The 15,129-nt window shown below is 36.4% G+C and overlaps 2 protein-coding genes across 2 annotated transcripts; both read right to left on the bottom strand.

The window, feature by feature from the left end:
* Nucleotides 1–159: 159 nt before the first annotated feature.
* LOC136342241 (uncharacterized) lies at nucleotides 160–8,085 on the bottom strand. Its single transcript, XM_066287842.1, has 3 exons — nucleotides 7,662–8,085; nucleotides 1,814–1,872; nucleotides 160–1,747 (listed from the first exon to the last, which is right to left on the bottom strand). The coding sequence occupies exons 1-3, from the start codon at nucleotides 7,761–7,763 to the stop codon at nucleotides 391–393; spliced, it is 1,518 nt and encodes a 505-aa protein (XP_066143939.1). The 5' UTR covers nucleotides 7,764–8,085; the 3' UTR covers nucleotides 160–390.
* A 2,274-nt stretch (nucleotides 8,086–10,359) lies between these two features.
* Nucleotides 10,360–14,773, bottom strand: Polr3E (RNA polymerase III subunit E). Its single transcript, XM_066287841.1, has 10 exons — nucleotides 14,621–14,773; nucleotides 14,163–14,337; nucleotides 13,682–13,870; nucleotides 13,500–13,624; nucleotides 13,291–13,437; nucleotides 13,017–13,221; nucleotides 12,823–12,930; nucleotides 12,667–12,767; nucleotides 12,280–12,605; nucleotides 10,360–10,571 (listed from the first exon to the last, which is right to left on the bottom strand). The coding sequence occupies exons 1-10, from the start codon at nucleotides 14,690–14,692 to the stop codon at nucleotides 10,454–10,456; spliced, it is 1,566 nt and encodes a 521-aa protein (XP_066143938.1). The 5' UTR covers nucleotides 14,693–14,773; the 3' UTR covers nucleotides 10,360–10,453.
* Nucleotides 14,774–15,129: the final 356 nt, after the last annotated feature.

Raw genomic sequence — 15,129 nt, 5'->3', positions numbered from 1 at the left:
CCACGTCTTTTCTTTAGTTTTATTCGGCTTATTCGGAGAGGGAAATATATTTGCGAGGGTTTAGGATGGTCCGTTATATTACTAATAGAGCGTGGTAGAATCCCCATTATATCACCCTAAAGCGAGGATTCTATCACGCTCAGGAGCGTTTGTGCTGCATTGTTTTATTAATAGGCTTTATTTGCAATTTTTTCTTTGTTGTACATGTATATTTTCCTAATACATATAGTAAGTGAGTCTGGTAAAATTAATATATTATTGCAAAAACTATAAAATTACTCTAACTTACTATTACTTAATTTAACTAGTACAGAAGAGTACAAGTAACTGGTTATTGTAAACAAAAAGCAAAAACATAACAATAAAAAAAACCTTCACCTCGACAAAGTCTCAACTGCATACCACCTCGTCAGAATGCTTCTTCTCTGCCTTAATGAAATCCTCAATCTCGCTACCCCTCACACACTCCTCCAAGCCTTGTGAGGCCGGCGTCGAGGGAACTTTCTTGCTTTCGTGCTGCACAGAAGCAGCAGTGGCCTTATTTTGAGTGTCTTTGACGCTAAACTCCTGTAATATCCTCATCAGAGACGAATGTTCACCAACCGATTCTTTGTCGTCCTCATGGGCACTTTCTTGAGTCTTGTTCTGTTTGTCATCAATAGGAACATGCGAATTTGGGTGTTCAAAATTCCTGCTTAAGGCAGCAATTTTTTTACCACGCCCTATGCCGATAATCTCGTGGACAGGACTAGGAGGGGGGGTCAGACAAATATCATCCAGCAGCTTAGTGCCGGTCTTTGGCGCCATAGAAGCGTCCGAAGTCTCCTTTCTAATTAGAGAATCGGATTTGCGCAGAGGTCTCTGAGGATGAGGCGCAACATCTTCCGGTTTGACCACGAGTCCTTCGATGCCCTGCAAAACCTCCTGATCCGAAACCATTTTCCTAGGACGTGGCAGACTGGCGTCTTTGGGGTTGTAATGCTCGATGAGGTCCGCATCCCAGTCCTCCAAAGGTCCAAACGAATCATCTGAAGTTACTGGCTTATCAGGCTTCAATTTGGATGCTTTCAGTTTTTTTAGTTGTTGAGGCAGGATCGATCCCAAGGACCTGCATCTGGTGATGTAGGAGTCCATCAACCGACCCGTCGTTTGATTATGTTGGGGCTTCTTGGGCGACTGTAAACTGAGCCTCGACGAGTTAATTTCCGCAGGAATGTGAGATTTGTGATCAGTTAAGCTCTGAGGCTGAGCCACAGATAACTTTAAATCTGTGTAATTAGGTAGAGACACAACGGACAAGTTTTTTTGACGTTTGTTTGTGTTACTCAGCGGTGGGTGGTGGTGATCTCTGTTGTGGCTCCGTTCGTCGCTTTCGCAAATAGGACAAACATACTTTATGGTCTTCTTTATCATTAAAGGCTCCTCAACGGGAACAGGCTTGCTGTCGGGTTTGGCCTTGTCGTTGCCCTGCAGAGCCTGCAATCCCTTAGTTGCCATTTTCTCTACCCTTTCCCTGAGTTTGTTTTTTTTTTGTTGTTGTTGCTTGTGTCGCGGCGGAGGAGTGGGGATGCCTTTCTCGTTATCGAAAATGAGGTTAAGCTTAGGGTTGGGTAGGTGCACGTGCACCTCGTCCTCTAAGGACGGTACTTCCAAGTCCACCTCGGTCCAGTCCGCGCTTTTGGACAGCGGCGGGCTTGTATAAAGGATGCTCGTGCCATTTTTATTACCGTCTTGGCAGCTCTCAGCTCTGCATTATAATAACAGATTGTTTAAAGTAGGCAGGGATTAGTCAAATTAAGGCTAATACGCTAACCTGTTGGGGTCCTTTTTGTGGAGGTGCGATTCGGAACGCCATGGAGTCGTCGCTTTCAACTGAAACAAAATGAATCACGGATTACGTTAATAAAAATATGATAATGCGGCAATGCACGATTTTATCCATCTATGAAGGTTCGGCATTGACCCGCTATATCCGTTCGAAAAGGGGCCACCCTGTACAGGGTAGTAAAATTTGAAGCGTATCATTGGGATGTCGGAAACTAAAATTAATTATAATAAATTATTATAAATAATATAAATAAATTTTATCAAGAATAATAAGGTTTTCGATCGATTTTTAAGGGTAATACATTTTTTTTAATTGAATTGGCTATTAAATGGTATTCTTCGTTTGTTAGTTACTTGGGAGATACAAGAACTCCAACTCTTGTAGACCTCACCTTAGCCCTAATACAACCCTTATTCAGCATCTATCGAGGTCACATTTATACCGTTTAACGATATTGGTAAGACTAAAAGATGTTCCAATTTTGGTTATGTTGTGATGATGCATTGCAAAATATACATTTTTATAGAAATTCACAATCCAACTTCGGAGATCAATATCTCCTCACCTATGAATTCGAAAATAAAGTATAATCAACAAATCGTCATATTGTGAGAATCCCTACACACACCTGCTCTATCTCGGTTTCGTTACGACTCACCCTGTATAATACATAAAACAAATGATGATGCAAACCCGTGATTTGAAAAAAGGGTACTTATAAGTACCGTTTGGAATTAAAAAGTTAACTCTGAAAATTTAAGCCAATTAAAATACACATCTTTCACTAAAAATTAAATAACGCTAAATAAAATTGTTATAAAAAAATTTATTTTTTTTCGTGTAAAATAAATGTTTACAATAGATCTAGCTAACCCGAATTTCATACATGTGCTATAATGCACACGCTACAACTTGTGAACTAACTATAATGACAGATGACAGGAAATATAAGTTCACGCATGCGCACCAATCCCAACAACATATGGTCCCTGTAAGTACTGACATACAAGAGCGGTTGAAATATACTCAAATTACAGAACAGTGGTTGAAAGCAACAGCAAGAGTTCTAGGTACCATCGGGCACTAAAGAGTTAAATGAACTCACATCTCTTACAATTTCCGAGATCCCAACGATACGCTTTGAATTTGGACTGCCCTGTACATTCCCTGTTAAACTTTCAGGCTCGCAACTTTTTTATATGGGAGTAATCGCTACGCTAGAAATTCCTGTGTGACTTGGTATATCAATATTTCAAAGTAATTTACTGTTAGTGCAGTTCCTTGATCTCATGCTTTACGTAAATAACATAAGATCTGTTGAATATGTAACATACGGAAGTTCAACTGAAATACTAGGTGGTACCGTTTGTTTTCGCTATTTTAAAGAGGTTTGTGGAAAGAAATCGCTTTATTGTATCCGTACCGCGAGTACCGGGTGTCCAATACCACAATGAATGAATATGCTTTGTGGAGATGTTGGGAATTTCATATATTACTATCTAGCTCGCACGTAAATAGAAAATGTACAGGGTGTTCGGATTGGAGACAGGAAACTCCCGTTTCTCGGCTCGATAGGAAAAAATGAGCATACATGTCAAGAACTCGATATATGAGAAAATATTAATCGCATTTCGATATCTTTACAGTCCACGGCGCTAGAGGGCGTTTTTCAAATTTCGGACATTTTCAAAATTCCTCATAACTTTTTATTTGGGATAATATTGAAGTAAAACGAAAATATTCTTAAAACACTTATTCGATTTGATTGCAGTGGCGTGCTTAGTTTTTTGCTAGAGCGTGCCGTTTTATCAAAAACCGACGTAGTTTCTTATTTTAAATGAATATCACGGAAAGCTATGAGTTCAAAAAAAGTTCAATTTCAAACCATTTTCAATCATTCAAGTATGTCGATAATTATTTTCAAAAATAACCAAAATGTTAGACTTTTTATGTTTATTTCCAAGTTGGCTTCGGCATCGGCTTTTCAAGTAACATTATATGTTTTATACAGGATGTTTCAGAAATATATTGCCAAACTTTAGAAGGTTATAAAGAGCAATAAGTTAAATCATTTTGCTTTATAAACATAGATCCGAAAAAGAGTCATTAAGTCACTAGACAAAAAAATTGATAAAAACGTTAAAGAATTCACGTTTTCGTGTATCATTTATTTTCATTTTCTATTAGTTGTTATCGTAAAGTGATGCAACAATTCTTTTGCTATGTAATATTTCAGTTTTGAGGAGATAGCTGATGTGCATCTGATTTATGGAGAAGCGAGATGCAGTAGTAGGTAAGGTGCTCGGCTCTATGCTCAACGCTTTCCTAACCATCGATATTCACCTCGTAGATTATTTGTCTCAATACACCTTCGTTTAAGAGGAAAAGGAAACGGCGAAATGGTGTTATGGGTCATACTAGAACGACTCGTTCAGTGAAGATGGAAGAAGTATTGTACCAAGTGGAAGTAAGACCGTTAGCCAGCGTGCGAACAATACCAAATCAAATAGGAAATTCAGCAAAATCAGTATGGCGTGTACTTCATGAACAATTACTACATCCTTATCATTTTCAAAAAGTTCACAATTACTTCAATCAGGACTTGGACAATCTTGGACCGTAATCAAGATTACGATCCAAGAATAAACTTTCGCCGCTGGTTTTGGGAAAACGTCCTCAACAGTCGACTGGTTCAGTTATTCTGTTTACCGATGAAGCTTGCTTTACTCCAGAAGAGTACTTCAATGGCCGTAATAGTTATATTTTGAGGGACCAAAATTCTCATAGAACATTTAAGAAGTCTAATCAATATAAATTCTCTATGAACGTGTGGGCTTGCATAATGGGAGATCAAGTTATTGGACTGCACCTGCTACCCCCACGCTTAAATGGTCAAATCTATTTAACATTCCTAAAGAAATTCTCCCCGAGTTGCTTGAAAACGTTCCGTTGAACATCCGCCAAAGGATGTGGTCTCAGCATGACGGAGCTTCGGCACATTTTACTCGTGACGTTCGGGACCACTTAAATTTACAATTTCCTGAGAGGTGAATCGGACGAGGTCGACCTGTTAACTGGCCGGCCCGGAGTCCAGATCTAACACCTCTTGATTTATTTTTTTGAAGTTACCTCAAATCACTAGTTTATGAAACACTTGTAATAACAGAAGAAGAATTGTTTGGAAGAGCGACGACTGCAAGTTACTTTGTTCAGGGAAATCCACATGTTCTTTTTCCGAGTTCGTCAATCGATGGTTCGGCGTACGACCGCATGTCAACAAGTCGGTGGTCGCAATTTTGAACAACTGTTGTAATGCTTTATTGTTTTTCTTTTTTAATAAACACCTTAGGAAACAATCATACAAAAAGTCGTAAACACGAAAACACGTGCATTTTTTAACTTTTTTTACAATTTTTTTGTCTAGTACCTTAACGACTCTTTTCCGGATATATGTTTATGAGGCAAAATTACTTGACTTATCGCCCTTTATAACTTCCTAAAGTTCGGCAACATGTTTCTGAAACACACTGTATGTTTTAATTTTTGCGTCAAAGTTTTTGATGTTTAGTTTTGGTTTGATGCCGATTTTTCAAGTAAAAATGATAAATAACTATGAAAAATATGCCATGATAAAGTGTTTCATATCGTCAAACGAACACTCACAAGCAGCCTATAAGTTATTCTTCCATAGTTATCCCGAGCGATATCAACCAGTTAGAAGAATGTTTAAGCAATTAAAAGATAATTTGCAGAATTATGGAAACTTCAAAAAGTATAAACCACAACACTACAATTTAAATGAGAGTAACGAAATTGAAGAACTAAATGTAATTGGAGAACTTTTAGAAGATCCTGACAAATCGCTTATTTTTGAAAATAACTACAGTTGAAAATGATTTAAAATGGACATTTTTTTAAAGTCATAGCAGACCGTCATTTATATTTAAAATAAAAAAATTATGTCGGTTTTTAACGAAACAGTACATTGGGGCGAAAAACTAAGCACGTCACTGGAATCACATCAAAAAAGTGCCTTAAGAATGTTTTTATTTCACTTTAATATTATCCTAAATAAAAAAGTTATGAGGAGTTTTGAAAATAACTCAAATTTGAAAAACGCCCTCTAGCGGCGTGCACTGTAAAGATATCGAAATACAGTTTTCGCCATTATTATTTTCTCAAAAATCGAGGTTTTGACATGGATGTTAGTTTTTCCCTATCTAGCCAGGGATTTTCTTGTCAAAACACTCGAAATCCAAACACCCTGTACATTTCGCAAATTATTGATGTTGAATTGTTCACATCATCTATAGGAGTGGAAAAATGTCACTTGAGGACCTAAGTCATATACATGGTGTTATTAAGTACGCAGCTAAACTCTAATGGGTGATTCCAAGACGAAAAGTTTCTATAAACATATGTCTAGTAACGGTTAGGGTTCAACATACAGGGTGTTAAACTTTTTATCAATTATTACATATTAAAAAAAGCACTTAAATAACACAAAAACGCAAACTAATAAAACGGTGAAACTTGGGGACAGTTTCTAATGTAGTACAAAAGGGTCTTTTAAGCTAGAATTTTTCTGGGATTAACGCGTGTTAATATCGATTGCCGAACACGTTGAAATATTCCCGCCATTTATCTTATCTAATTACATAAATCCTATATCCGTTGGACTAATTCTTCTTCAATGTTGAGCAGTGTTCCATAAACGAAAGACTTTACAATATCCCCAAACGAGAAAATCTGGCGGATTTAAATCTGACTATCTGGATGGCCATCACTGTGCTCAATGTGGAAAAAAAATAAAGCTTCCAAAAACTCAATGGCGCAAAAACAGTAATAATAACTTTAAGGAGAACTGCAAAATTTCAATAAGATCGATTAAAGGATTATTAATGTTTTTATCAAAAAACGACTATTTAAGAAAAGTTTAACACCCTGTCTCTTGAATACAAAGCTTTACCGAGCCTACGTTTATATAAACTTTTCGTCTTAGAACCACTCAACGAATCACACCTTGAAGTTTGGCCACGTACTTAAATAACGCCCTGTTTGAGGTGCCTTATTTAATGTTAAGACAGATATACTGAGCGTTACAGATTTCGTGCTAGCAATTATTTCAAAACATGCAAACAAAGCTACGGGCTGAGCATAATTTTACACATACGGGGTGACTCAAAAAAGTACATTCAACTTTTAAACCTAGTTGCATAAATTCGCGCCTGGCGGCGTGGCAGTGCGACGACAGCCCACTTGTCATGTCGCAGGGGCGGCTCGTATAGCAATTACATAATATTATCTATTTTCCGTATAAATCCAAGTGAGCTCGAGCTCCATTGACAGCATTTCATAAAATCTGCTGGGGTTGTGCTAGCACTGCGGTAACGAAACCATAACCGTTCCGAATCACTAAACAATTATTTTTGCCATATGCTGCCCCTGCCAATGAGCAATGCCAATAACTGTATGGTGGTTTTATTATATTAACACCATGGTATTATGCGCGCGTTATACCACAGTATTTCGCAAGGTTAAATCGGCTAATAAAAGTTGCACCTCAGCAGTAATGACATCACCTTAACCGGCGCGTATTTCGAAGGCAAAACTGCGGCTATTTATTCGTTGGCATCGAGGTTACATTACGTTATGGGATAATTATTTGTCTACCTTATTAGATATACCAACCTGGTACCCGAAGTTGACCAAATTTGTACATTCTGAACAACATTTTTTTACGAACACTTTCTCATTTTAATATCGCATGTTTAGATTTTTTCCATTCACTTCCACATATAGAATTACACTACGTAACATGTTAAACACTCACATGGAACCTATTGAAAATCCGATCCAAACTTGACCGAGGGGCACCACTGCAGGAATCCACCGCATCCGCATCTCCCTTTTTCTTACATAGTTTATTGCCCATGTTTGACTGTTGCTCGACATCTAAATAATACCGCGAGTACCAGAAATAACTCTGTCGTGGTCATCGATATTTTCGGACCTCGTAAAGGCATTCGATATAGCAAGCTATAGTGCGCAAATCGTCCACAGCAGGTTCGCTACGAAAGCAATTATTGCTTCGCTTCACCACTTCACCTTTCGACTTCACGTAGGAGGATGAAGAGCTAATCTCAAGCACGACACACACAATCAAACTAAAGTTCAAACGTTCACGTTCTAACCAAACCGGTATTGGTCACGCCAGGCAGCAGCAGCCAGCAGGACAGGAGCAGGAGAGACGCTGTTTGGTTCTTTCTTCAGCACCGCTGCCTGGCAATCAGAGACCTGCGCATTGCCAATACCAATCTACATATACAGGGTGTTTTCGGTATCGTCCTTTCCCCTTCAGGGGGTGGCGGAACGTAAGGAAGTGCGACGATTTTAGAAGAAACCAATTGCGTACATGAAAAGAGAATATCACCGAATGTACGGGGTGTTTAAGTTTTCGAGTTTATTCGTCTCTCTTCCGAAATGACTAGCAACTACACTGAAGGGCCCGATACAAGGCACGTTCTTTCGGGAAATACCGGAACATAAACTCTTTGAATGTAAAATTATACGATGTGGCCCATTTACAATAGTACACCCGAAACATCTTGAATAGAACTTTTTTCTTCGGAAAACCCCGAGACACGTCAATTTTACTTTTAAGGCAGACATTTTTAAATCATAAATTCGCAGGTGTAGAGTCATACCCCTAAATGGGGTGGCAGCCCCATCAAATAACACGAAAAGTCTAGTGGCACATCAAATCAAAGGTATTTTCATTCTCTTTACAGGTATGCTGAGATCTTTTTGACCCACCTTTAAATATTGTAAAAACCCGTTTTAAAACGTCGGTGAAATAAATTTAAAAAATAAGAATTTTTAAATAATGTTTTGTTTAATTAAGTGTTCGAATTACGACCACTTACTTCCATACCTTCATAAAGTCTTCGTTGAACCTCCTCCCGAATGTTTTGTGGCATTTCGGGAGTTATTTCTCCACATGCTCTCACTATTCGGTGGTGAAGATCTTCTAAAGGATTAAGGATAAAGGATAAAGAGGAAGAGGTAGGTTTCGATTTATAAACAACAGTTTTTAATTAACCCAATGAGAAAAAGTCCAGTGATGTTAAATCAGACGATCTTGAGAGCCATTCAGTGAAATCTCTTCTACAATTCAGTGTTCGGGAAAATGTTGATTCAAAAAGTTACCTAGAAAATCTGCATAGTGTGGCGGAGCACCGTCTTGTTGAAAAAATACGTTATTCTCCGGAATCTGATCGTCGTTTTCAAGATCATCCACAATCTGAGGGTAGATGAAGACTTGAAGCAGATTGAAGTAAGATTCATTCGTCAAGCTATCAAGTAAAAAAACAAAGTCCAACAATACGATTTCCCAAAATTCCAGCCCATACATTCAATTTTTCTGGATGCTGTGAATGCTGTCCTCTCAAATTCTGTGGATTCACATCACTCCAATGTCTGTTCACGAGACCATTCAGAAAGAATGTGCATTCGTCAGAAAAGCATGTCGAATATAAAAAATTGGGTTTGACGAAAATGCTTTCACTGGTCACCTCACAAAATAGCCCACGGAGATCTGGGTCATCTTCATTGAGCTCATGAATCAGGTGCATCTTGTAAAGATGGAAATTATGCTTTTTCAAAATCACTATCACGTGGATTACATGATGTTGTTTCTAATTCTCGGGTTGTTGAGATAAACTTTTCTTGATTTATATGATTCAGTTCAATATGTCCCAAAATTGTGCAGCCTCGTTGATCACAACGTGTCATCTTTCATGGTTTTCGTTAGCTATGGATGTAGTCTCCATGAATTTATATATTAAATTCGTTACGTAGGGATGGCTCAGACTCTTACCAAGATGCCTTTCATCAAAAATTCGTACAGTTTCTCAGGCTATTTCATTGTTTTTGAAATGATGAGAATTTCAACCCTTTCTGTAGTACTGTAAACAACGATACTTTGAATCGTCAGATCAATCGACAAATGTCGCGATACAATTCTGATCAGTATAAAATCGGAACAAAACTACCCGTTCAATGGTAACGACGCCCACCACCTTATCTTAAAAATTCAATGATAAAAATTATTTTTTGTAGTACTGATGAGTTAATTATTATTAAGTTTAGGTCATTTTTTTCTCATTTATTTCACTGATGTTTTAAACCGGTTTTCAATAATATTTAGAGACGAAGCATAAAAATTTCAGGATACTTCTAAAAAGAATTTATATACCTTTGATCTGATGTACCTCTTGATCCTCATATCATTTAAGATTTTTGAAGGGGTTGCCACCCTGTTTTGGGAGATGACTCTACACCTACAAATTTATGATCTAAAAATATCCCCCTTAAAAGAAAAATTGACGTGTCTCGGGGTTTTCCGGAGAAAAAAAGTCCATTCAAGATATTCAAGATGGATTGTTTTAAATGGGCTACGCTGTATGTATGTTATCAAACGTATCTAGAATTTTCTGTAGATTCATAATATGAAATAAAAAGAAGGGCTCTCAATTTAACTTAAATTTTATTATTTAAAATAACAGCATTATAGTAAAAACAAGGAAATACATGTGTATTCTATCACGTTTATATCAAAAACGGCTACTCGTCAGAGAAGGCAGCACTGTTTGTAAAGGCATTTGAGGACCCGCAAGAATCGTGTCTGGCCTTCTTCCTAGAAAGTGAAGGCGACATCACGGTGCCAGATTCATTGTCCGAACTGAAAGTTCATTTATATTAGGGTCACTATTAGTAATAACCTACTTCAAAAATTAGGCGATGTCATAATCTATTGGAAAATTTAGTACTTAGCTAGTAGTCGCAGAGCCATACTACGCAATTTTCATTAAATTTAAGAATAATATAGCAGAAAGTAGTCGTGAATCAGTTAATGAATTTATTTTAGCATGAATTCCTATAAGATCTGCCTTATACAGGAGGTCTACAAAAATGGCGAAGCTATAACTTAGTTATTTATGAACGGATTTTGATAAGTTAAAAACCAAATAAAATAATAATTTTTAGGTTATTAATTAAAGTCAAACTTGTTTTTTTTTAATTCAACTTCTTCAGCTTCAGGTGTCGACTTCTAAATTTCAACTATAACTCCATAGTTTTTTACATTTTTTGATAAAAAACATTTTTCTGAATTTAATAATGTATGACAAGTCTACATTAAAACAATTTTTAACCCAAAAAAATTTGTGAAATTTCAACAATATGAGTTACTTAGCCATCTGTAATTTAAATTTGAATATTATGAGTTATGTTACCATCCGTATCGTCATGGGGACATCTGTGTTATTGTGTGATCATCTTCATTTCATTCCATCTCATCCCATTATATCATCTTCTGTAAAAACGTCTGGCGCAATGGATAAGTAGTGCCCATATGAAACCCAGCGGGAAGAAACAAGATAAAACCGTCCCTAACTATTGGAACCACATCATTCTTCCCCATAATTTTCTGTGCGCAGTTATGATCTAAGTGGGATTATCGTAAATTAATTCTTTAGTCCAATAAAAATAGTTGTTAATATTGTTATTGGGAACAATTATCAATTGTCAATTTCGATAAATACGTTGTTAAAGGCAAAAGAAAAATCTTATTTGTAACATTCAAACCAAAATATTACTACGCAAAGAAAGAACATTTTTCATTTTTCCTGTTTAAAATTGTTTTAACATTAACTTATCATATATCATCAGCTTCAGGAAAATATTTCCTCTAGAACTAATTTACGATAATAACAGTTGTAGTATAAGTGCTCACATAAAATTAAAAGGAAAAATAATGTGGTTTCAATAATTAAGGACAGCTCTGTCTTGTGCCTTCTCGCTGGATTTCATATGGATGCCACCTATCACACACTACAAAATGATAAAATACGATGAGATAAAATTAAATGCGAATTGCCACAGAATAACATGCAAATGATTACATAACTCATAATGTAAAAATGTTAATATTAAAATAGTTTTTAACTAAAAAAAATTTTACTTCGCATACATCATTGAATTAAAAAAAATATTTTCTGTCAAAAAATGGAAAAAAGAATATGGAGTTCTATTTAAAATTCTGAAGTTACCATCTCAAGCAGAAGTTGAGTTAAATAAAAATATTTTTGGATGTTACTTAGTAGTCTAAAAAATATCATTTTATTTGGTTTTTAGTTCATCAAAATTCATTCAAACATCACTGAGTTATAATAGTGGCCCGTTTTTTTGAGAGACCCTGTGTCTCCAAATTTGGTTTTAATACATTTGTCACATCAGCTTATAACGCAGTTAATCTTTTTTTAGTTTTCACTATCTGAAACTCTCAATAATAATATTATATTAACAATCGTCACAAGAGTTGAGTCCCAAGACTACATTATTTTGGCACTAGCTTTTCCCTAAAAAAAACGCCATAAATAAAAGCTCACCAACTGATGCTGCTTGTTCTTGTTTTACCACCTCCGCACTCGCTTTCCGAAACGCTCTTGCTCTTTCGTCGCTGTCTACTTGGCTGCGTCAAAAAATGGCTTAACTGATTATAGCGATGCTCCCAAAACAAGTTTTGCCTTTGAACCAAATCTCCGTGTTTTGCCAAAAAGTCATGGTCGGTGGGAAGAGCGAGCTCCCAGCCCTTGTCATGCGTTTGCAGCTTGGATATGCCAGCGAAAATCTCTTTCACTTCTTCAGCAGGAATTTTTACTAGCGACGACACTTTGATTCGTTGCACGTATTGCTGTTTTGTGAACAAGTACATCTAAATCGAACGGATTAGATAATCTATTAACCAGAAAGAAGGGGGATTTGTTGACACCTACTATATAGTCTCGGGCGCGACACATCAATTCTGCTGGAACACCACTGATTGCCGAAAATGTTTCTTCTGGATACAGCACCTCAGATTTAACTACCCAATTCCCTATCATTCCAAGCACTGAGTAAAATGTGAACAATGTATTTGTTAATAAACTCACCCCTGACCAATACAGCTACTTTAGTGAGACTTTTTATTAAAGAATCAGCGGTGATGCCTTCTACGCCTGCGAGTAACAGCATGATTTGATGAAACTGAATTATTTGTGCTTCAAATAGAGAAGGATCAGTTAAATTACAAAAAACTTTAAGATTGAACATCCTAAAATGTCCCATTTGAGGATGATCATCTTACCATCCTTAAGTAAGAGTTTACATTGCTGGGACAGTGGTAGATCTCTTAATGCATGCAAGGAAAGGACATGACTGGGTAAAGTTGGCTCCAGTGGAGCTTGTTCTTTATCTTCGGGTACCAATAGTGTCATATATTCTTCTTTGGGCATATTTTCTGCTTGGCCTGTCTCTTCTGATATATCTGAGATCAATTTTAACCTCTCCACCTAGAAGACACAGTCATTATCTACCTCAAAATACAAAAAAATAGCTTCAATGTTCGGATTAGGTCTTACATTACTATGAGAGCTGTCTTCATTGTACCATCGGCACTCAACAAACGCTTCCTGATTTCTACGTGTTTGTAACTCATGATATGACATATTTTGCAACCCTGTCTTCTTGTCAGGAAGATCTTGAGTTTGTTTAAACCTCACCGTTACCTATGGAATAAATGAATACAATAAATGACATTTAGAGTTTTATAAAGAGGAATTTAAAATACTTGTTGTGCTGTGCTGGGACCAGCTTTCTCCCCATCCTCAGCATTATTGGCCATATTTAAAACGTCTTTCCCCCTCTTTAGACTTTTATCCAAATAAGGGAAATATGGTTTAAGTTGGAAAACATCTGGAAAACAGATCATCCATTATGAATGAAGAGAAGAGTAAATTGTTATAAAATTACCTTTAATTGCAGTCAAATGGATCTCCCGTCCATTGAATGCAGCTACAGCATAATTGTTGGTTTCTTTAACGCATCGAGTTGACTTTAAAAATATTTTATCAACAATTTCGTTTTCGAAATAGACTGACTTTAAGTCCTTCTTGCTACTTAAATCTCCATCAGTTTCTTGGGCTATTAACTCAGCCCTTCCTGGAAGTCAAGGCTGGATTGTTATACTGTCTACAGAGTGTAAAGTAGTATATATAATTACGTAAAAATATACAAAACAAGAACATATCTAAGAGATAAGGGTTTAAAAGGAAACCAATAGATTCTTGTAAACATATCTTTGTTCAAAATGTTGTGTATTTTGACATTGTCCAAGTTTATGTATACTATAAATGCTAAAACCTATTAGTTTCCACTGTTGGTATATCCAGAAGTATACCAAACACACACAAGATATACAACCCTGCCTTATTTGCATCCTGTCCTGTCATACCTGCATCAAAATTAGTTGATTCTGTATTGATTCCCATTTCTAACATTATCTCTTTATTTCCAGGTTTGAAGTTACATTTGTTAATTTTATCATTGTTTTGGGAATTTCGTCCCTTAAATGGGAACTGGAGTAAGTATAAAATGTCCTCTAGCTTTTTTGAATTAACTATTGGTATCTGAAAATGAAAACATTTGCAAGATAGGGTGAAGAAATGTAAGTGTTTTCCAAAGTTAACTAAACATTTTTCTAAGGACTTTTCTTATAGATATGGATATGGTATAATAGTTTGAGAGGACAACTCTTGTCTCTAGAAGTTGCTCAAAAAGACATGAAATAACCTCCTGCACTTCGTGATATAGTATTATAGGCATTACTAATGTTTTTACTGTCTTTTTAGTTTAAGTTGGTACACAACCTAAAACCAAGATGCAAATAGTAGTTAGCACAAAAAAAAATACCTCCCGTATCACTGGATCAACATCGTCTTCCAAGACGTCGCCTATGGGGCTCCCAGCAGTCTCACCATCCATACCAACGTATCTTCTTATAGGTGAGTGTAAACTAACCTAAACAGTTGAAGTAGGTATGTAGGCGATGACGTTAAGGCGTTCGCGCATGAGCTGTGCATTGATGTTTGTTCCATTGACATCTGTTTGTGGATAAATCTGTCGGAGAAACTGCACGATGTCACATATTAAAAATGTCTCACTATCAGTGCTGCTCACTTAAGAAAAAAGCAAACAATTATTATAAACCTACAGAGGTATTTTCCGATTACCCTCGCCTTCCTCATGAAAAGAGCTCTTTTTTAAAAGTGTTATCCTACTCTATTTATTTAATAATCTTTATAACTGAAAGGAGTCGAGCTGTGACGTCATGAATTGTTTTATTAATAGCAATTAAAAATTTGTACAAAGCCAGAAATTTTAATCTTTAATAAATTACATTATCGCAGATTTTCAGTCAA

Source organism: Euwallacea fornicatus, chromosome 11 (assembly GCF_040115645.1).
Source record: "Euwallacea fornicatus isolate EFF26 chromosome 11, ASM4011564v1, whole genome shotgun sequence".
In the NCBI taxonomy this organism is placed as follows: domain Eukaryota; kingdom Metazoa; phylum Arthropoda; class Insecta; order Coleoptera; family Curculionidae; genus Euwallacea; species Euwallacea fornicatus.
Note: the sequence above shows the minus strand (reverse complement) of the source record. Positions and strands in the feature narration are given on the sequence as shown.

What these genes read in the sequence shown, in the direction of transcription:
- LOC136342241 (XM_066287842.1), bottom strand. Translation starts at nt 7,763, where the DNA reads ATGGGCAATAAACTATGTAAGAAAAAGGGAGATGCGGATGCGGTGGAT. An exon ending in GGATTTTCAATAGGTTCCAT is followed by an intron (nt 1,873 to 7,661) that starts GTGAGTGTTTAA and finishes ATTTTGTTTCAG; the next exon opens with TTGAAAGCGACGACTCCATG. An exon ending in CACAAAAAGGACCCCAACAG is followed by an intron (nt 1,748 to 1,813) that starts GTTAGCGTATTA and finishes ATTATAATGCAG; the next exon opens with AGCTGAGAGCTGCCAAGACG.
- Polr3E (XM_066287841.1), bottom strand. Translation starts at nt 14,692, where the DNA reads ATGGATGGTGAGACTGCTGGGAGCCCCATAGGCGACGTCTTGGAAGAC. An exon ending in CCATTTGACTGCAATTAAAG is followed by an intron (nt 13,625 to 13,681) that starts GTAATTTTATAA and finishes TCTGTTTTCCAG; the next exon opens with ATGTTTTCCAACTTAAACCA. An exon ending in AGTAGCTGTATTGGTCAGGG is followed by an intron (nt 12,768 to 12,822) that starts GTGAGTTTATTA and finishes TTGGAATGATAG; the next exon opens with GGAATTGGGTAGTTAAATCT.